The sequence below is a fragment of the Theropithecus gelada genome, chromosome 9 (assembly GCF_003255815.1).
Source record: "Theropithecus gelada isolate Dixy chromosome 9, Tgel_1.0, whole genome shotgun sequence".
Lineage (NCBI taxonomy): Eukaryota > Metazoa > Chordata > Mammalia > Primates > Cercopithecidae > Theropithecus > Theropithecus gelada.
In genome coordinates, this window is record NC_037677.1 from 66,126,623 (window position 1) to 66,147,777 (window position 21,155).

At 37.0% G+C, this 21,155-nt stretch overlaps 1 protein-coding gene across 5 annotated transcripts in view; it reads left to right on the forward strand.

Moving 5' to 3' along the window:
- The window catches only part of HERC4 (HECT and RLD domain containing E3 ubiquitin protein ligase 4), a 151,664-nt gene that overhangs the window by 66,749 nt on the left and 63,760 nt on the right, over positions 1-21,155 (forward strand). For all 5 annotated transcript variants that reach the window (XM_025396583.1, XM_025396585.1, XM_025396584.1 and 2 more), the window contains 6 exons: positions 10,233-10,309; positions 10,591-10,715; positions 11,734-11,793; positions 11,919-12,030; positions 12,541-12,730; positions 14,099-14,271. In XM_025396583.1, the coding sequence (XP_025252368.1) occupies positions 10,233-10,309; positions 10,591-10,715; positions 11,734-11,793; positions 11,919-12,030; positions 12,541-12,730; positions 14,099-14,271 (737 nt within the window). The remainder of the gene's footprint in view (positions 1-10,232; positions 10,310-10,590; positions 10,716-11,733; positions 11,794-11,918; positions 12,031-12,540; positions 12,731-14,098; positions 14,272-21,155) is intronic.

Genomic DNA, 21,155 nt, shown 5'->3' on the forward strand with positions numbered 1-21,155 from the left:
GTGTGTGGATCACTTGAGGTCAGGAGTTTGAAACCAGCCTGGCCAACTTGGTGAAACTCCGTCTCTACTAAAAATACAAAAAATTAGCTGGGTGTGGTGGCAGACACCTGTAGTCCAAGCTACTCAGGAGGCTGAGACAGGAGAATCGCTTGAACCCAGGAGGCAGAGGTTGCAGTGAGCCAGATTGCACTATTGCACTCCAGCCTTGGCAACAGAGTGAGACTCCATCTCAAAAAAACAAAAACAAAAATAAAAAAATTTTAAAAAATTAAACATTTTAAATTTGCCTTTTATATCCTTGCTGCTTTAGCCAAACTTGTATATGCCTATTTTTTAATCTATTATTCTTGCAACTCTGATTATTTTTTCATTGATGTTAATTTGCTGCTTAAATAGTTGGAAATATTTGAATGCTGTTTTCTCATTCATTTTTTTGACAACCTGAAACCCAGATGTCCTTCTTTTTATATATATATATTTTTGCTATCCCAAATTTCCTCAGAATTGTCTTCTCATTTATCTGTTGATGGAAACCAGAATCCTGATTTTCTATAAAGTGATGCGAAAATTGAGTCACATGTGTGTGTTAGTAGATTTTATCTATTCACAGTGACGAGGATACTATGAAGGTTGACATTTGTAAAGGTCCAGTGCTTTTTATTGTAAATAATCTTGATGATTTTTTTTATAATTAAAAAGATTTTTCAGTTATGCTAATATTTAACAAAGGTCACCATTACTTAGGAATGCATTTTGGCACCTTGGAAACTGCAGACCTTGAGATTATTTGCATTAGAATGGGGAAGGAGTTGATGTTTTAAAATCAGTCGTTTTTGCTGCAGTTTAGTTTCATCAAAAAATTGTGATACATTGTAGCCAAAAGGTGGAAACAACCCATGTCCATCAGTAGATGAATGAATGAAAAAAAATCATATATGTCTATAGTGGAATAGTATTCAGCCATATAAAGGAATGAAATTCTCATACATTATGCAACATGTATGAATCTGGAGAACATTATGTGGGGTGAAAGACAGACACAGAAGGACAAATATCATATGAGTCTACTCATAAGAGGTACCTAGAACAACCAAATTCATAGACAGAAATAGTGATTACCAGTTCCTAGAGGGAGGAGGGAATGGAGAGTTATTGTTTAATGGGTTTCTGTTTTAGAAGATGAAGTTCTAGAAATGATTAGTGGTGATAGTTGCACAACATTGTGAATATACTTGCTACCACTGAATTGTGCAGTTAAAATGGTTAAAATTGTAAATTTTATGTATATTTGATGATACATTGTGTAAAAATTGATCATCTTTTTGCACTGTACTCAAGCTGTATAGGATAAAAACTAGTTACATATGAATTTAATTTACCAATTCTAGCCCTTCCAGAGGTTAAACTCATGGCCCCCAGCATGAATTATATTTTAATCATAAACTATCTTTGTGGGCAATGCCATGGGTAAACAAGCGGACTTTTTAATTTTTTTAAATACAAGGTCTCACTCTGTTGCCCAGGCTAGAGTGCTGTGACATGATCACAGCTCACTGCAACCTCAACCTCCCAGGCTCAAGCAGTCCTTTCACCTCAGCCTCCTAAGTAGCTGGGACTGCAGGTGCTTGCCACCACACCCAGCTAATTTTTAAATTTTTTTGTAGAGACGGGGTCTCACTATGTTGCCCAGGCTAGTGTTGAACTCCTGGATTCAAGTGATCCTCCTGCCTTGGCATCCCAAAGTGCTGGGATTACACGTATGGGATTACACTGCACCCAGCTGACAAGAGGACATTCTTAATAGCCACAATATTCCTTTGGTTTAGAGATGATTATCTCCCTGGAGCCAGGAAAGGGGCACACCTTTCTTTAAAAACGTATAAAGTTTAAACAACTATATTAGTTTGCTAGAGTTGCTTGTGACAAACTACCACAGACTCAGTGGCTTGAACAATACAAATTTATTGGCTCACTATTCTGCAGACTAGAAGTCCGAATTTAGAGTTGCTTCCTTCTGAAGGCTATAAGAAGAATCTGTTACATGTGTCTTTCCTAGTTTCTGGTGGTTTGCTATCAATCTTTGGCATTCCTTGGCCTGTAGACCTTGGCCTTCTTTGTGTATGTTTCTGTGTCCAAATTCCCCCTTTTATAAGGACACAAATTATATTGGGTTATGAACCTACCCTACTCCATTATGACCTTAACTAATTACATCTGCAGTGACCTTATTTCCAAATAAGATCATATTCTGAGATATTAGGGATTAGGATTTCAACATACAATATTTTTTTCTTCTTTCTTTTTCCTTTTTTTTTTTTTTTTTGAGACAGGGTCTGGCTCTGTTGCCCAGGCTGGAGTGCAGTGGCATGACCTCGGCTCACTGCAGCCTCCACCTCCCAGGCTCAAGCGATCCTCCCGCCTCAGCCTCCTGAGTAGCTGGGACTACAGGTGCATGCCACCACACCCAATTAACTTTTTGTATTTTTTGTAGAGATGGGGTTTTACCATGTTGCCCAGCATGTTCTCCAATTTCTGAGCTCAAGCAATCTGCCTACCTGGGCTTCCAAAGTGCTGGGATTACAGGCATGAGCCACTGTGCCTCGTCCAATATGCAAAGTTTTAGGAGACCCGGTTCAATCCATAGCAATACCCCAGACCTGCTGAGCTAACCTTTACTGCACAGAGGGTATCCTCAGCATCACCCCTGTTAGTACAGGCAAACTTTGTTCCTTCAGATGACTTATTGGCTGGTGTGATAGCTTCCACCTGTAACCCCAGCACTTTGAGAGGCTGAGGCAGAAGGATTGCCTGAGGTTAGGAGTCCAAGACCAGCCTGGGCAACATAGCGAGATCCTGTCTCTATAAAAGAAAAAAAAGTGACTTGTCATACCTGATTAAGTAACCATCATTCTCAAATATAACACTTCAGATAAGTCTTTGGTTGCATAATAGATTTTTTTCAGTTATATTCTAGTAGGAAAGGGAACATATTCTTATTGAACCTTTGCAAATAATTATATTACTAATAAAGGAAGGGAGACTCAGTAAGAGATGAAATTCTGGGCATCAGTGAGAATCAGGTATCATTTTTAATTAGTTCCTTTTAGTTTACCAAAGCCGAGTTTATGAAATTGTGGATTAGATAACTTTAGAAAGGAAAAATAAGCACAAAATCAAAATTAAACATTCAAACATGTAACCATAATAAAATTTTCTTCATCAATGCATTCTTTCTTATGTAATGAATTCTTATTCTGCTGGACCTTGGGTTAGCAGTTTCATGAAATGTCTGCTTCTCAACTAACAAAAAAGATTATGAGAAATCCTAATGCACTTCACTGCTACATTTTGAAAGTTACGTTAAGAGAGATCTCTTCAGAACCCAATACCTAAGTGTCTTTTCTTTGATATATACATTGTTTCACATACCTGATGGAATCCTTTTAACAAGGCTCTGAAACTCCATTGTTGAAAACACAAACTGGCCTGTAGCTTGTAGGAGAGTCTTTGGGCAAGCATCAGAGCAGACAAAAACTACTAATAGGTAATAGAGGCTTAAAATAACTGTGGCTAGTTTGTTACTGATAATTATCAAATGATATGATCTGATGAAGATTCATAGTAAGAATAATAATGTTTCCAAAGATGATGATTAGGCCTATTTTCAAGGAACTCAGTGACTCTTACATCTGATATGTAAATATAGCTGAATATAATCATTTATAGACAAAAACGAAATCTTGAGATACAGCATTATCTTGAGATCTAATATACCAGGTATACATAAGAATATCAAAAGATCCAGCAAGTCTGGGATCAAGCCTAGACATATTTTTATTATTTTATTTTATTTTATTTTTATAAAACTCCATAGGAGCCGGGCGCAGTGGCTCATGCCTGTAATCCCAGCATTTTGGGAGGCTGAGATGGGTGGATCACTAGAGGTCAGGAGTTCGAGACCAACATGGTGAAACCCCGTCTCTACTAAAAATATAAAAATTATCCGGGCATGGTGGCGCACACCTGTAGTCCCAGCTCGTTGCGGCTGAGACAGGAGAATCACTTGAACCCGGGAGGAGGTTGCAGTGAGCTGAGATTGCGCCATTGCACTCCATCCTGGGCGACAAGAGTGAAACTCCATCACAAAAAAAAAACAACTCCATGGGTAAGCCTGAAGAAGATCCCCTTTTGAGAACTCCTGGCATAGAATATGTGGATTAGAAACAGTAAGGTTAGAGAACCACTAGCATAAGTGAGAATTAGAGCAGTAACGTTGTGCCAGAAAACACTTTAAATAATAACTGAAATTAGAACTGGATAGCACTATACTTTTTTTTTTTTTTTTTTTTTAAATTGAGGCGGAGTGTCACTTTTGCGCAGGCTGGAATACAGTGGCACGATCTTGGCTCAGTGCAGCTTCCGCCTCCCAGGTTCAAATAATTCTCCTGCCTCAGCCTCCTGAGTAGCTGGAATTACAAGCAGTGCCACCACACCCAGCTAATTTTTTTATTTTCAGTAGAGATGGGGTTTCACCATTTTGGCCAGGCTGGTCTCAAACCCCTGACCTCAGGTGATCCACCTGCCTTGGCCTCCCAAAATGCTGGGATTACAGGCATGAGCCAACATGCCTGGCCTGTATGATTTTTATTTGTATTATTATTATTTATTGGGAGCTTTTGGGGTTTCTTAAAAAAATATTTTCCAGCGGGGTGCAGTGGCTCACACCTGTAATCCCAGCACTTTGGGAGGCCGATGCGAGTGGATCATGAGGTCAAGAGATCAAGACCATCCTGGCCAACATGGTGGAAACCCTGTCTCTACCAAAAATACAAAAATTAGCTAGACGTGGTGCCACACACCTATATAGTCTCAGCTACTCGAGAGGCTGAGGCAGGAGAATTGCTTGAACCTGGGAGGCGGAGGTTGCAGTGAGCTGAGATCACGCCACTGCACTCCAGCCTGGCAACAGAGCGAGACTTCATCTCAAAAACAAAGAAAAATATTTTCTATCCATGGTTGGTTGAATCTGCAAATATGAAACCTATAGATATGGAGGGCTGGCTGTGTTTCTTCTGCCTCTTACAAGAGCACAAGTCATGGTGGATTAGGGCCTAATTTCCAAAAAGAGGAAATTTATGTTACTAAGAAACCCTCTTTAGTATCAAAGAAATACAAATTTGAAAAGCAAGAGGATAATAAATAAAATAAATAAAGCCTAATTTTAATAATCACCTCTTTAATGCCCTTATCTCCAAATACAGTCACATTCTGAGGTACTCAGGGTTAAAGCTTCAGATCTATTTGGGTGCGGGATACAGTTCAGCTCATCACAGGAAGGCAAAAATCAAATAAGTATGAGAGGAAATGTGGATACTTCATTAAGATATAATCATAGGTGCTTGAGAAATAATAGTTACCTATTTTACTAAAGTGACATAAATATAGATGATAATATGATTGAAAAGAATTTTAGCTGTTTTGTAAGTCAGGAGCCTTTGTTCTTTTTTCCTCTTAAATTTAAAGAACAATAAAATCAACATAAAGCATAGAATATTATTTTAATAAAACAGATTATTTGCTATCTAGCAGATTACACAAAAAGTAAAGAGTAACATTTTTATCATAGGTATTTATCAGTAAACCAAGGGAGCAGGTCCTTCAAAATGGAGTGAACTTTGCGAAGATGTTAACCATTTTATAGCTTCTTTCAGACTCAGGTATAAACTGAGGAAAATAAAATTCATTTCCCCACTTGTATCTTTAGTTGTGCTCTTTAATATTCTGGAACAAACTGACATTTTGCTTGAGTTCAGTATTTCTGTCTCAGAGGGTTCTTGAAGTCAAAATGATTTTCTTTTTCTTTTTGTTTTGAGATGCAGTCTTGCTCTGTTGCCCAAGCTGGAGTGCAGTGGAGCAATCTCAGCTGACTGCAAGCTCTGCCTCCTGGGCTCACGCCATTCTCCTGCCTCAGCCTCCCGAATACCTGGGACTACAGGCACCTGCCACCATGCCTGGCTAATTTTTTTTTTTTTTTTTTTGTATTTTTGGTAGACGGGGTTTCACTGTATGTCTCAATCTCCTGGCCTCGTGATCCACCCGCCTTGGCCTCCCAAATTGCTGGGATTACAGGCGTGAGCCACCATGCCTGGCCAGTCAAAATGATTTTCATATTAATACTAAGATGTTTTCTATGCTAAATGTAGTGCATTCAATATTGTTCATCTTCAAATAAAAAAGCATTTTTTAAGTTTCTCAATTTTAAGTTCTAATACGTTAAGTATTAATGATTTTAACCCATGTAAACAAAGCCCTTTGGAGTCCTGAATAAGTGCTAAGAGTGGAAAGGGACCCCCAGACCATCAAAACTACTCGTTTTCCTCGTTAAACAAAAGCACATACACAATTGTATCTCTATCAGTGTTTTGCTTCTAAATAGAAGTACAATTTACAGAATTGTAAATAGCTCAAAGACAGTGAAAGGTGGAGATAATCCTAAACAGTGCACTAATCAAGACTCTGTTTTTTGTGGGGTAGGGGGTTCTATTTCAAGGTCTTCAAAATTTCCCTGACAATGTATTTTGTAAAGAAGAAAGCTGTCCAGGCTGGATTACAGCAACATGATCACAGCTCACTCCACCCTCGACCTCTTGGACTCAGACTACAGGCATGCGCCACCACGCCTAACTAGTTTTTAATTTTCTTTTTGTAGAGACGAGGTCTTGCCATGTTGTCCAGGCTGGTCGTGAACTCCTGGGCTCAAGTGATCCTCCTACCTTGGCTTCCCAAAGTGCTGGGATTATAGGTATGAGCTACTGTGCCCAGCGGAGAGGAATTTTAAGGACACTTTCAGATAGAGAAAAAGTGGCAAAATTGTTTAGAGTATGTATTACAGGTAGAAGATATGATGCCTATTCATACACATTGAAACAAGTCATCACTGTTCTTTAGATAAGGGGGGAAAATTGCTTGACACTTGAAAATTGGGCACAAAAAGGTCAGTTTAGATCCTAATGTCACAATATGCACTAAGATAAGCTATAAATGAATTAAAGAGTAAAAGCTTCTTAAGACAAAAAAATATGAGTTGAGGATGGGAAAAGCCTTTCTCAGCATCTATACTATGAGAGTTATAAAGAATTAGATAAATTTGTTTAAATGAAAAAGTAAATGCTCTGTGACTCAAAATTAAGCAAATAATTATTTGGAAAAAAATATTTGTAACAATTACAACCTAAGGTTAATATCCTGAATATCTAAAGTGCTCATACATATTAATGAAAAAAAAACGACATCTAATAGATAAGTAAGACAAACAAATAAAATAAAGGAAATAGAATTTCCTAAAAGAAGAAATTTATATTACTAAGAAACATGCAAAAATTATTACCCTCTTTAGTATCAAAGATATGCAAATTTGAAAAGCAGGAGGATATTAAATAATTGTAAAAGATCAAGCATTAATCCTTTCTTTCCTGTTATAAGGTAACTATATAATAGATAGGGAAAAACTAATGCTTCAGCTACAACATGAAGTAATGCTAACACATCATTTTTCAGCCTACAATGAATGAATTCTCTAAGCAATGAGCATCAATGCCTGCTTGCTACCACCATAAAAAAGAACTCAGTGAAAATTCTTCTCAAAGGAATTATGTGTTTCCTGATGGAACTACTCTCCTGCCTCCATGTAGTAGTTTTACTGAAATGATCAAATGGTGATTTAAACCTATCTAGATTGAATCACCAATTTGCAGAACAGAAGACCAAGCCAAATGTTAGGAGAAATCACAAAGATAAAGTCAGCAAAATCCAGTCTGCATAAAGTTGTATAGGACAAATGACTAGGTTTCTCAAACTTTTTTGAGTAGTGATTAAAAGGAAATTAAGGGTAGGACGCAGTGGCCCACACCTGTAATCCCAGCACTTTGGGAGGCTGAGGTGGGCAGATCACTTGAGGTTAGGAGTTCGGGACCAGCCAGGCCAAAATGGTGAAACCCCGTCTCTGCTAAATACAAAAATTAGGTGTGGTGGTGGGTGCCTGTAATCTCAGCTACTCAGGAGGCTGAGGTTGCAGTAAGCCGAGATTATGCCTCTGCACTCCAACCTGGGCAACAGAGTGAGACCTGTCTCAAAAAATGGAAATAAGACCAGGTGCAGTGGCTCACGCGTGTAATCCCAGCACTTTGGGAGGCCGAGGTGGGCGGATCACCTGAGGTCACGAGTTCAAGACCAGCCTGACCAACATGGAGAAACTCCATCTCTACCAAAAATACAGAATTAGCCAGATGTGGTGGCCCATGCCTGTAATCCCAGCTAATTGGGAGGCTGAGGTGGGAGAATCGCTTGAACTTGGGAGGTGGAGGTTGCAGTGAACCGAGATCCCGTCACTGCACTCCAGCCTGGGGGACAAGAGTGAAACTCCATCTCATAAATAAATAAATAAATAAATAAAATTTAAAAAGGAAATTAAGGAAACTTAACTTTTGGTACCTAACTCAGCCTCAGCCTCCAGAAACCCATTCATGTATTGTAGATTAGTCAACCATCCTGTAGGGAATTGTTTATAGAGGGCAGTTGCCTTTTAAGAGTAAATAAATAACATCCTGCTAAATCTTTTGAGGAAATGAGCAATTCCATGTAGATTTGTGAGAATTATGTAGAAAAAAGATTTTAGGTTGAACAATTGGCTTATTTAATAGAGATTTACCCTTTTATTCTTAAAAGTTGTTTTGGCCTTAGGGCATTCTTGTAACTTCCGGAAAGTTTGATAGTAATTATGAAATTATCGTTCTAAACTCTGAAGCTCATTTTTGGTATAACCTAGATAAAAATTGTATATTTGTATGGACAGGTATTTACTGATTTCTTTTACAAATAAAACATTGTGCTTGGTTGTAGGGAATAATCAAGGAAATTAACATATGGTCATTTCCTTGAAAAGAATGGATAATTCTATAGCAGTCATGGTCACAAATAATACAAGGTGAAGAATTAGTCAACTAAGGGATGGGAGTAGGTTAACAGAGATAGACTGTGAACTAGCCCAGCAATATTTTTGGTAATAGATACTCTTTCCAGTTTGGGGAGCAGAAGAAAAGAAGAAGGAGGAGGCCTGGAATATCTTTTTCAAAAGAAACTTTGTTGCCCTTTCCTTATTCCTAATAAATGTGCGTATTAATGTATACACTTTGGGGCCTAATTTGGTTTTTACTGACAAATAGCTGCCAACAAAGAGCTGTATGAGCTGTATGTATTACCTTGTACACCTATATTGAAAAAAAAAGTAGTTTTGCATTATGGAGTATTTACTCTAGAAGTTTTAATTTTTGTTTGTTTCTTTTTAAGAATAATTTTTTTTTTTAAGAGATTGGTCTTGCTATGTTGCCCTTGCTGGAGTGCAGTGACTATTCACAGATGCAGTCATAGCATACTGCAGCTTTGAACTGGGCTCAAGCCATCCTCCTGCCTCACCTTCCCAAGTAGCTGGGACTACAGGCACGTGCCACTGTAGCCCAGTTCAAAAATAAATATTCTTTTTTTTTTTTTTTTTTTTTTTTTAAAGATGGAGTCTTACTCTCTGACCCAGGCTGGAGTGCAGTGGGGCAATGTCAGCTAACTGCAACCTCCACCTTCTAGGTTCAAGCGATTCTCCTGTCTCAGTCTCCCAAGTAGCTGGGATTACAGGCACACACCACCATGCTTGGCTAATTTTTGTATTTTTAGTAGAGATGGGGTTTCACTATATTGGCCAGGCTGGCCTCGAATTCCTGACCTCAAATGATCCTCCCGCCTCAGCCTCCCAAAGTGCTGGGATTACAGACGTGAGCCACTGTGCCTCGCCAAGAATAAATATTCTTAATTTTTATTTCCTTATGGCTATCTTTTATAGCTTTCATTCTTTTTTTTTTTTTTTTAAATCATCTTTGGTTTAAACTGAAATATACTGAGATGCAGATTAGAAAACTCTTTTTTTTCTTTCTTGGTGCAAAGCAGAAGAAAGGCTTGTAAGCTTCACCAAATGCTGCTTATGCTTATGGGATTGTTTAATGTTCATCATTTGGTCAGTCTTATCCCCATAGCAGTCAGAATATTTCAAGTCACTTTATACCATGAAGTCCACGAATGGGAGGCCTTATTAAATAAGATGATTATGTGAAAATCTAATGGCATATTGATGCTCTGAAATATGTTGTATAAATCTTGGCTTTTAATTTTTTACATTTTTATTACAGATTCTGAAGAATATTTCTGTGTAAAAAGAATTTTCTCAGGGGGAGATCAAAGCTTTTCACATTACTCTAATCCCCAGGTAATAATATAGTCATGTAAATAATTACTTAGCTCCAATAATTTTGACAAATTAAAAAAACCCATTATTAATGGTCTTTATATGTTACAAAGTAATTGCCTTAGTTTTTTTCCTGTCAAGTCTAAGAATAAATTTTTTCTGATCTATTTGATAGGTTTTTGTTTCAGGTGTTCAGTAGAGATTTAATTCTGTTTTAAAAACAAATGTATAGTGGGAATTTCTTGGTTTTTGAGTTATATATAATATCTCCTCCCTCTGACTAATCTTATTTGAAAATTTAGAACTGTGGGCCACCAGATGACTTCAGATGTCCCGATCCTACAAAGCAGATCTGGACAGTGAATGAAGTTCTAATTCAGAAATGGCTGAGCTATCCTTCTGGAAGGTTTCCTGTGGAGATAGCCAAGTAAGAAAAGCATTTTGGGCCAGGCACGGTGGCTCCTGCCTGTAATCCCAGCACTTTGGAAGGCTGAGGCAGGCAGATTGCCTGAGCCCAGGAATTGGAGACCAGCCTGGGCAACATGGCAAAACCTTGTCTCTACAAAAAAGTACAATTAACTGAGCATGGTGGTGCACACCTGTGGTCTCAGCTACTTGGGAGGCTGAGGTGGGAGGATCACCTGAGCCCAGGAGGTTGAGGGTGCAGTGAGCTGAGATTAACACCATTGCACTGTAACCTGGGCAACAAAGTGAGAACTTGTCTCCAAAAAAAAAAAAAATCCATGCATATTTTTAAAGATCTTAAATAAATGGGTATAAGTTGTAGTTCTTTCATGTACATAGAGATATGTTAAATGATAACGTAAAATATTTAATGTAGCCATTTTAGGATTGGCCTTGAAATGTGTTCCTTCTTGTTTCACAATGGTCACTATCTTAACTTTTATACTTTCTGGAAGACTTGAATATTATTTCTTCCTTGAATATTTTGTTAACTTGTCTAGTATCACTTAAGATGTTGTTACTTGTTTTTTGTTGGTATTTGGGATGATGGGTTGTATTTGAAAAGCTGTTTTGTTTTTCTAGATTGTTTTCCAAAACTATAATTTTTCTGAAAATCCCAAAGATATCCCAGATTAGGCTCACTGCCAATATAAAATGTTTAATATTTTTTAAAATTAAAAACTTTTTACATGAACATAAACACTTAATTTTTAAAATTCCATGTTTTAAAGCAGATAACATTTGTTTGATAAATGGATGAAAGTAATATTTGAGAAAGTCTAGCATAAACAGTATTACCTTTATCAAGTATCATTTTATCACTCTTTAGCAATTTATGTAATTCCGATTCATCTAATTTGGTGTTAGAGGAGTGCTCTGTAGCATTAAATATTAGATTTTTCATTTTAATTCTTTTTTAAGAAAGGGTAAACAAATTTCTAATTCTGTGATTAAAAAAAATTTTTTTTTAAATTTTTTAGTGAGATAGATGGAACATTTTCTTCCTCTGGTTGCCTAAATGGAAGTTTTTTAGCTGTTAGGTAAGTGGCAATTCTTTAATATGCTGGAATTCTCAAATTTATTGTCTTAAATAGTATATCAAATTAAAAAATGAAATAATTTTAAATTTTTATTCTTTTTTTTTAATTTCTTTTCTTTTTTTTAGCAATGATGATCACTATAGAACAGGTACCAGATTTTCAGGGGTTGATATGAATGCTGCTAGGCTTTTATTCCACAAACTTATACAACCTGATCATCCGCAGATATCTCAGCAGGTCTGTTTTTTAAAGTATTATATTTACAGTATTATCTGTTGATTTTTTTTGTTTTGTTTTATGTTATACGTTTATAGCCTAATTTACTTTGCAGTTTCACAGACTCTTATGATGTGCTTTTAAAATAAAATTTTATTTTAAAGCATTTGTAATTTAGCTGTCAAAGATCTATAAATCTTTTCAGATGTTTGAAGCAGACCCTGAATTACTTAATATTACCATGTTGCTTAAGTTTGTGTATCGTTATAGAGGTAGAGAGTTTAAATTGAGACTTGTACACATGGTTTTTAAAATTCTCCAAGCAATGCTTAAGCATTACTTTTCATTGTGCTCCAAAGTATATTCACTGTAAGATGTTGTCTTTCTTTTTTCTTCTTCACCATTTCATGTTTGCTGTAGTACAAAATTTTCCTTTTCTTTCTTTTCTTCCTGCCTTCCTTTTTTTTTTTTTTTTCTGTGAAAGTGTATTCATTTTAAATGAAGTAGGTTTTACTTTTTGTCAAAATATAGGTGGCAGCTAGTTTGGAAAAGAATCTTATTCCTAAACTGACTAGCTCCTTACCTGATGTTGAAGCATTGAGGTTTTATCTTACTCTACCAGAATGTCCCCTGATGAGTGATTCCAACAATTTTACAACAATAGCAATTCCCTTTGGTACAGCTCTTGTGAACCTAGAAAAGGCACCACTGAAAGTACTTGGTAAGAATTCTAATATTTTTTCTTTTGAAACCTTTTGTCTTTAAATAATGCTCATAAGTTATTTTGCCATTTGCAATTCTGCTGCCCTGCTTATTTGACACTGTCTTAGGGGAAAAATGAACCTGTTTTTCCTTTTCTTGCTTTTGTCTAGTCATTTGATTCTAGTTGTTGCAGTTTTTGAAAGAAAAACATGTTAGATATAGAAGTTTAATCAAACATAACAGCAGAGACAGTATTAGGAAAGTTAAAAACTGTTACCTGTATTCCTTTCCCTCATCGCCTTTAGTATAATTTTGCTATTAAAGAAGTAAAGGAGGAGGAACAATTAAAACTGAACAAACATGGGCTTTAAATCTTCTTGGAACTTTGATATAAGCCCTTTATCTTATGTTTCCTTCACTTGCTAATTTCATGATATTTGATTTTATTTTTCTGCCTATAGACTGGACTATATTGCTCATCTGATCTTGCACTTCTGTCTCTTACCGCTCTGGTTTTTTGGCCTAAAGTTTTCTCACTTTAATTTTTCTAATTGTCTAGATTTTATCTCTGTCTCCTGGCCCTTATAATTTTTTTTGCTACAGTTAACACAGTGCTTTTCTTGCTAATGGTATTTGTTAGATATGTGGAGCTAAGATATATAGAAATAATAATATCAGTACAAGAACTTTAAGGCTGAGGGTAAATGGAGGAAGCAACGAGCCAGGGGTAGAATATGGGAATCTGAGGGAAAAAGAGTCAAGCAGGGACTTACGAGTATTGCTTTCCTGTTGTCAGAAGTTTTTGTATTCTTTCTGCCTGCTTCATAGGATTGAAGTGTTTGTACTTAGTAACTACAAATAGTGAATGTGGGGAAGGACCCATATGTTACACTTTACATTGTTCAGCTTCTGTATTTGATCTTCAGGAGTACCTTGCATTTTAAAGGTAGTGGTTCACAATATTTCAACCATATATTAAATTGAAAGATAAAACTTAGAAAGATCCTTTAGTATTAGAGCAATACAATTTAAAGGATGTTTTGTTTAAAAATTGAAATTGTAATTTGCAAAACATTTTTAAATAACGGGTTTTAATATTAGGTATAGTGGTGAGTTTTTAATATAATTTAGGAAACCAAGAATATAAATTCAACAAGACTTTCATACTTTATTTTTGCTTTTGAGAGCTTTTAGGACAATATTGTTTAACTTGGTCGGGGGGGTTTATAAACCTTAGAAATGTTACATAAGATATTGTGTTATATGCTCTTTCTGGGGTATTCTAAGGGTTAACAACTACTGCTTCAGAAAAAAAGTCAGTATGATTTTGAAAATCGTGATTTTTTAAAAAATTCATTTTATTTGCATGTTCACTTTTTAATAACAGAAAACTGGTGGTCAGTACTTGAACCTCCACTGTTCCTCAAGATAGTAGAACTTTTTAAGGAAGTTGTGGTACATCTTTTGAAACTCTACAAGATCGGTATTCCCCCTTCTGAAAGAAGAATTTTCAACAGTTTTCTTCATACTGCATTAAAGGTTTTAGAAATACTGCATAGGGTATGTCCAATTGTTCCTTTATTTTCCTCTTTCCCCATTCCTATTAACAGATTGGTAATGTTCATTTTAACATTATTGGCAAAAACAATGTATATTATAGAAATTTGGAAATGTTATCTATACTTTCTCTTAAAAGAAGTAATAAACCTGTCCTTTGGAGCTCTGGTCTTATCTGACTTTGTTAGGCATGTATAGATAACTTATCCATAGTTGGGCAGAATAATAACATACTAATGAGTTAGAATTCTCCTTGTATTTCCATATGAAGAATATAATCTGTTAGTTTGCATTATATGGTTTTTGTTAGCTATAGGTGGTTATCCTATGAAAGAGATTGGGTCCTAGTTGTGATTATGAACATTTAAACTTGTGTTCTTTTGCTATAGGGTACTAATGACCTCAATTAAAGTAGAACATTTCATTTGAAACAAATGACTAATTTAAAATTGGAAACATATGTAATTCATTAATTTGCCTATTGTTCTTCCCTGCCCTTCTTCCCAGTGTAAGAAATAGTACCCTTTACACTTGTAGCAGTTCAAAGTTATATGAAGAAGTAGACTCTGAGCTGTTTCATTAAAGATGGATTTCATCCCTGACAGTTGGTAGGTATATCTCTGTTATGCCATTTGGTTTTCTCAAGTTGCTATTTAGATGAGACATGACCTAAGGGAGAAGCATATGTTTCTGACCTATGGAATGACTAAAAAACCCACATGAACCTTTAATCTTTAGTTTCTTGTCCTTAACAGCTTCTTTGCATTTTTAGACCCTCTTACCTAGTACTAAGGTAAATAATAAAGGGATAAAGGAGATAATCCATCTGTTCTTTGTCTAAGAAAGAACCTTTACCGACCATTTATTTTCCTATTTTAGTGAAGCTCCTGGGTGTTTTTCTCAAATACTTAACTTTCTGGACTTACTTTTTTCTTTTGTATTTAGTGTGTCCAAGATTCCTAGAAAAACAACTCATTTCTCCTCATTTTGATTGACGAAATCATAGCCATATATTTCCTAGGGAAACAGGTCATTCTTACGTTTGCCTTTACCCAGAACAAGGCTTTCTTTTAGCATATTAGGGTCCAGGTCTGCAGTAAACAGTTATTAAGAAGATTCTCTAACTTCGTAAGATGGGTCTCTACCTTTCTGTGTCCTTTTTGCCGAGGATTCGAGAGATTAATTAGATTGTTTCTTTTATCTGGACTTCGTCCTACTACTTTGGTGAACAATTCCTTTTCAGCTGGACCCTATTACCAAATAATTACTCATTCTGTGCTTTCATTATCTGCTTATCTTTATTCCCCCCTTTAAAAAGTACTTTTTTTCCTTAGCTGTGTCTTTTACCTTGAGAAAATGGAAGGGGAAGAAAAGGGGAGGAAATTGAACATTTTTTTCTTTCAAACTACAGGCAGGCTTCAGCAAGTTAAATTACCTGCCTAGCTCAGTAACTTCAGTCTCAACTAAGAAAGAACTTGATAGAGTTTCATCTTCAGAGACCTTTTTGATGGACTCATTCTAAATACTAGAATCTTCACATCTTCTTAGTTGAAGGAGAAGGGAAAATAACATTTATTGCTTGCTAACCACAGGTAGGACTAGAACCTCCTTTGTCTGTAGTTCATATGAATACTCTTTAGATATATTTAACTTTTAAAACCCTATATAGTTGGTATTTTGCTCCTTTTCATAGACTGGAAAAATGAATGTCCACATCAAAGTAAGTAGTAGAGTTGAAATACAAATACAAATCTTCTACAAAGTCCCTGCTGTTACTAGTGTTCTTATATTAGCAGATATAGTAGTATAATCTGTTTAGAAGGGGGTTTGATTTTATTTTATGCTCCTAGAGCTAGAAGTTCATATTCTAGATCACATGTAGTATGTTATAGGTGCTGGACTAGGAATCAAAAAGACCATATTTCTAACCCCTCTGTGTTGCTTCCTACCACTGTGATTTTGAAGAAGTCTTTTTCTTTATCCCATATGCAAATGAAGAATTATCTCTAAGGATTGAAATACCAGCCCTGATAGTTTTCCAAGATTTATGTATTGTTTAAGTTATACAATATGGGCTGGGCATGATGGCTCACGCCTGTAATCCCAACGCTTTTGGTGGTGAGGCAGGCAGATCACTTGAGGTCAGGAGTTCGAGACCAATCTGGCCAACATGGTGAAACCCTGTCTCTACTAAAAATACAAAAAAAATTAGCGGGGTATTGTGGTGCATGCCTGTAATTCCAACTACCCAGGAGGCTGAAGCAAGAGAATCGCTTGAACCCTGGAGGCGGAGGGAGGTTGCAGTGAACTGAGATCACACCACTGCACTCCGGCCTGGGTGAAAGAGTGAGACTCTGTCTCAAAAAAATTAATAATACAGTATACGTAAGTTATTATATATTCATAAGACAGTGATTTTGTTACCACCACCATTTGGATGGAAAACCACTACTTTTGACTTGAAGAAAGTATTGGGTTAGGAGGAAATTGCGTTCTTGTTTGCAGTAATTACTTAGTCAAAAGCAGTATGATACTGGTATGACTTTCTTAAGCATCTCTTTTTGGGAGGCTTTAGAGCAGTGAATTATCTTTCTTCTATGCCTTAGAGGAAACTTTGCTTCATCCTACTCTGCCATAAATAGGTATCTGTAGATACGAACTATGAGGGACAATTCATTTGTATCATTCAAGAAAGCTATTACTATCAAAACTTGTTTATTCAAAGACACCTTGTATCTGACAGCTGCCTATATTCCTTCCCTCTGCTCTGTGGTTAAGAATTAAGGGGAATTTCCTCAGTATTCTTCTTTCTCTAACCCTGGAGCATAATTATGAACTAGAGAACTGGACTTTGTGTTCCCTATTCATTTCAGGATTTATGGATGCACTTGTTCCTCCCATATGTCATGTCCTTTGGAAAGTTTTTGAATTAAAAATCGTTTTCAGTTCTCCAAATGGCATCATAAGAAAATACCTTTGGTACCTGCTGTCAGGAATGGATGTATTGTCAGCTAAATGAGTTTACTGGCAAATAATTGGGTTATTTAGTAGTTTCTGAGTTCCACTTATAGACATTATAGACATGCTGGTATGCCAAAAGAGAAGCCTTACTTGGTCTGTCTAGCCTAGTTGCTACATATTTGTGCTGATCTAAATCAGTGATTTTCAAACTATTTTATGCAGAACCCTTAAATAAAACCAAACAGATAAAACATACTCACTATAACCACCCTCGAACTGAGGTTTTAAAGCAAGAATACTAAACTTTAATTAAAATGTGAAATAAGTGTTATAATCAAACTTACATAGATTTTATTTTGTACATTTAGGCAATAATCCTAAACATATAAGTTGTTTTGAACTTCTACCATGTGACTTCTTCTTAAAATTCATTTTGCAAATATTGAGTGCCTACTATGTGCTTATTATTATATTAGATATTAGGGATGTCGTGATAAGAAAAGACGTGATTTCTGCCCTTGTTGAGCTTACAGTGTTGAGAGATTGTATAAACTTTTTGGTCTTTATGTTACAGCATGGTAAGTACTAGATTAGGGAAAATGCAGAGTGCTATGAGAACACTTGGAAGGGCATGTAACTATGAAGGACTAAGAAAGACTTCCTAGAGAAAATGATGGCTTGTTGAACCTTACCTACCATGCAAATAAATTATTTTTATTCTAACATTAACATTTATTTTCAAAAACTTATATATCGTATCAGCAAGATACACAAACTACAAACACTGGTTGCGTTTCTTTAATTTTTCTTTAATTCTTAATTTTTGTGGGTACATAGTAGGTATATCTTTATGGGGTACATGAGATGTGCTATCAAATCCTAGGTTTGGCCAGGTGTGGTGGTTCACACCTGTAACCTCAGCACATTGGGAGGCCGAGGCCAGTGGATCACTTGAGGTCAGGAGTTCAAGACCAACCTGGTCAATATGGCGAAACACCATCTCTACTAAAACTTACAAGAATTACCTGACCGTGGTGGCACTTGTCTGTAATACCAGCTATTCAGAAGGCTGAGGCAGGAGAATTGCTTGAACCCAGGAGGTGGAGGTTGCAGTGAGTCGAAATCATGCCATTGCACTCCAGCCTGGGCAATAGAGTGAGACTCTGTCGCAAAAAAAGAAAAATCTAGGTCTTATTCATTCTTTTTTTGTTGTTGTTTGTTTGTTTTGTTTTGTTTTTATCTATTAGCCATCCCAACCTCACCCATGCCCCTGCCTCCCCACTACCCTTCCCACTTCTGGCAACCATTCTTCTTCTCTATGTCTCCATTAGATACATTGTTTTGATTTTTACATCCTACAAGTAAGTGAGAACATGCGATATTTATCTCTGTGCCTGGCTTATTTCACTTAAATAATGTTCTCCAGTTTTGTCCATATTGTTGCACATGACAGGAATGTCTTTTTTTTTTTTTTTTTTTTTTGAGATGGAGTCTTGCTCTGTCACCCAGGCTGGAGTACAGTGGCGTGATCTCAGCTCACTGTAGCCTCTACCTCTCAGGTTCAAGCAGTTCTCTGCCTCAGCCTCCTGAGTAGCTGGGACTACAGGTATCTGCCACCACAACTGGCTAATTTTTTGTATTTTTAGTAGAGATGGGGTTTCACCATGTTGGCCAGGCTGGTCTCGAACTCCTGGCCTCAAATGATCCACCTGCCTCAGCCTCCCAAAGTGCTGGGATTACGGGTGTGAGCCACCAAGCCTGGCCAAGATAGTACTCCATTGTGTATAAATACCACATTTTCTTTATTCTTCTTTTTTTTTTTTTTTTTTTTTGAGATGGAATCTCGCTCTGTCACCAGGCTAGAGTGCAGTGGCACAATCTCGGCTCACTGCAACCTCCATCTCCCAGGTTCAAGCAATTCTCCTGCTTCAGCCTCCCGAGTAGCTGGGATTACAGGCATATACCACCACACCCGGTTAATTTTTGTATTTTTAGTAGAGACGGGGTTTCACCATGTTGGCCAGGATGGTCTCTATCTCCTGACCTCATGATCTGCCCACCTTGGCATCCCAAAGTGCTGGGGTTACAGGCATGAGCCACTGTGCCCAGCCTTATTCATTCATCTATTGATGAACACTTAGATTGCTTCCAAATCTTGGCAGTTATGAACAGTGTAGCAATAAATCTGGTAGTGCAAATATCTCTATGATATACTGTTTTCCTTTATTTTGGGTAGGTCCTCAGCAGTGGGATTGCTGGATCACGTGGTAGCTCTATTGTTAGGTTTTTGAGGAACCTCCAAATTGTTCTCCGTAATGGTTGTACTAATTTACATTCTCACCAACAATGTATGATGGTTCCCTTTAGTCCACATCCTTGCCAGCATTTGTTATTATTGCCTGTCTTTTGGATAAAAGCCATTTTAACTGGGGTGAGATATCTTACTGTAGTTTTGATTTGCATTTCTGTGGTGATCAGTGGTGTTGAGCACCTTTTCTTTTTTTTTTTTTTTTTTTTTTTGAGATGGAGTCTCGCTCTGTCGCCCAGGCTGGAGTGCAGTGGCGCGATCTCGGCTCACTGCAAGCTCCGCCTCCCGGGCTTACGCCATTCTCCTGCCTCAGCCTCCCGAGTAGCTGGGACCACAGGCGCCCGCCACCTCGCCCGGCTAGTTTTTTGTATTTTTTAGTAGAGACGGGGTTTCACCGTGTTCGCCAGGATGGTCTCGATCTCCTGACCTCGTGATCCGCCCGTCTCGGCCTCCCAAAGTGCTGGGATTACAGGCTTGAGCCACCGCGCCCGGCCTGAGCACCTTTTCATATGCCCGTTTTTTTTGTTTGTTTGTTTGTTTTTTGACTCACTGCAACCTCCACTTCCTGGGTTCAAGCAATTCTCCTGCCTCAGCCTCCCAAGTAGCTGGGACTACAGGCTCATGCCACCACACCCAGCTAATTTTTTGTGTTTTAGTAGAGATAGGGTTTCACTGTGTTGCCCAGGCTGGTCTCGAACTCCTGAGCTCAGGTGATCCACCCTCCTCAGCCTCCCAAAATGCTGGGATTACAGGCATGAGCCACTGCACCAGGCCACCTGTTTAGTATTTTAAGTCTTCTTTTGAGGAATGTCTATTCAAGTCTTTTGTCCATTTTTTAAATTGGATTATTACATTTTTTTCTATAGAATTGTTGCAGCTCCTTATATATTATGGTTATTAATCCTTGTCAGATGATTAGTTTGCAAATATTTTCTCGCATTCTGTTTGTTGACTATTTGCTTTACTGTGTAGAAGTTTTTTAATTTAATGTAATCCCATGTGTCCACTTTTGCTTTGGTTGCATGTGCTAGTGGCGTATTACTCAAGAAATTTTTGCTGAGACCAGTGTCCTGGAGAGTTTCCCCTAATGTTTTCTTATAGTAGTTTCATAGTTTGAGGTCTTAGATTTAAGTCGTTAATCATTTTGATTTGATTTGTATATAGTAAGATAGGGGTCTAGTTTGATTCTTCTTTATACAGATATTCAGTTTTCCCAGCACCATTTATTGAAGAGACTGTCTTTTCTCCAGTATATGTTCTTGGTTCTTTTGTCAAAAATGAGTTCACTTTAGGTGTGTAGATTTGTTTCTAGGTTCTCTATTCTGTTCCATTGGTTTATGTGTCTGTTTTCATGCCAGTACCATGCTGTTTTGATTACTATACCTTTGCACTATAATTTGAAGTCAGGTAATATGATTCCTCCCAGTTTTGTTTTTTGCTTAAGATAACTTTGACTATTCTGGGTCTTTTGTGGTTCTGTGTAAATGTTAGGATTGTGTTTTCTATTTCTGTGATCAATGTCATTGGTATTTTTATAGGGATTGCAGTGAATCTATAGATTGCTGTAGGTGGTATGGACATTTTAACAATATTGAACATGGAATATCTTTACATTTTT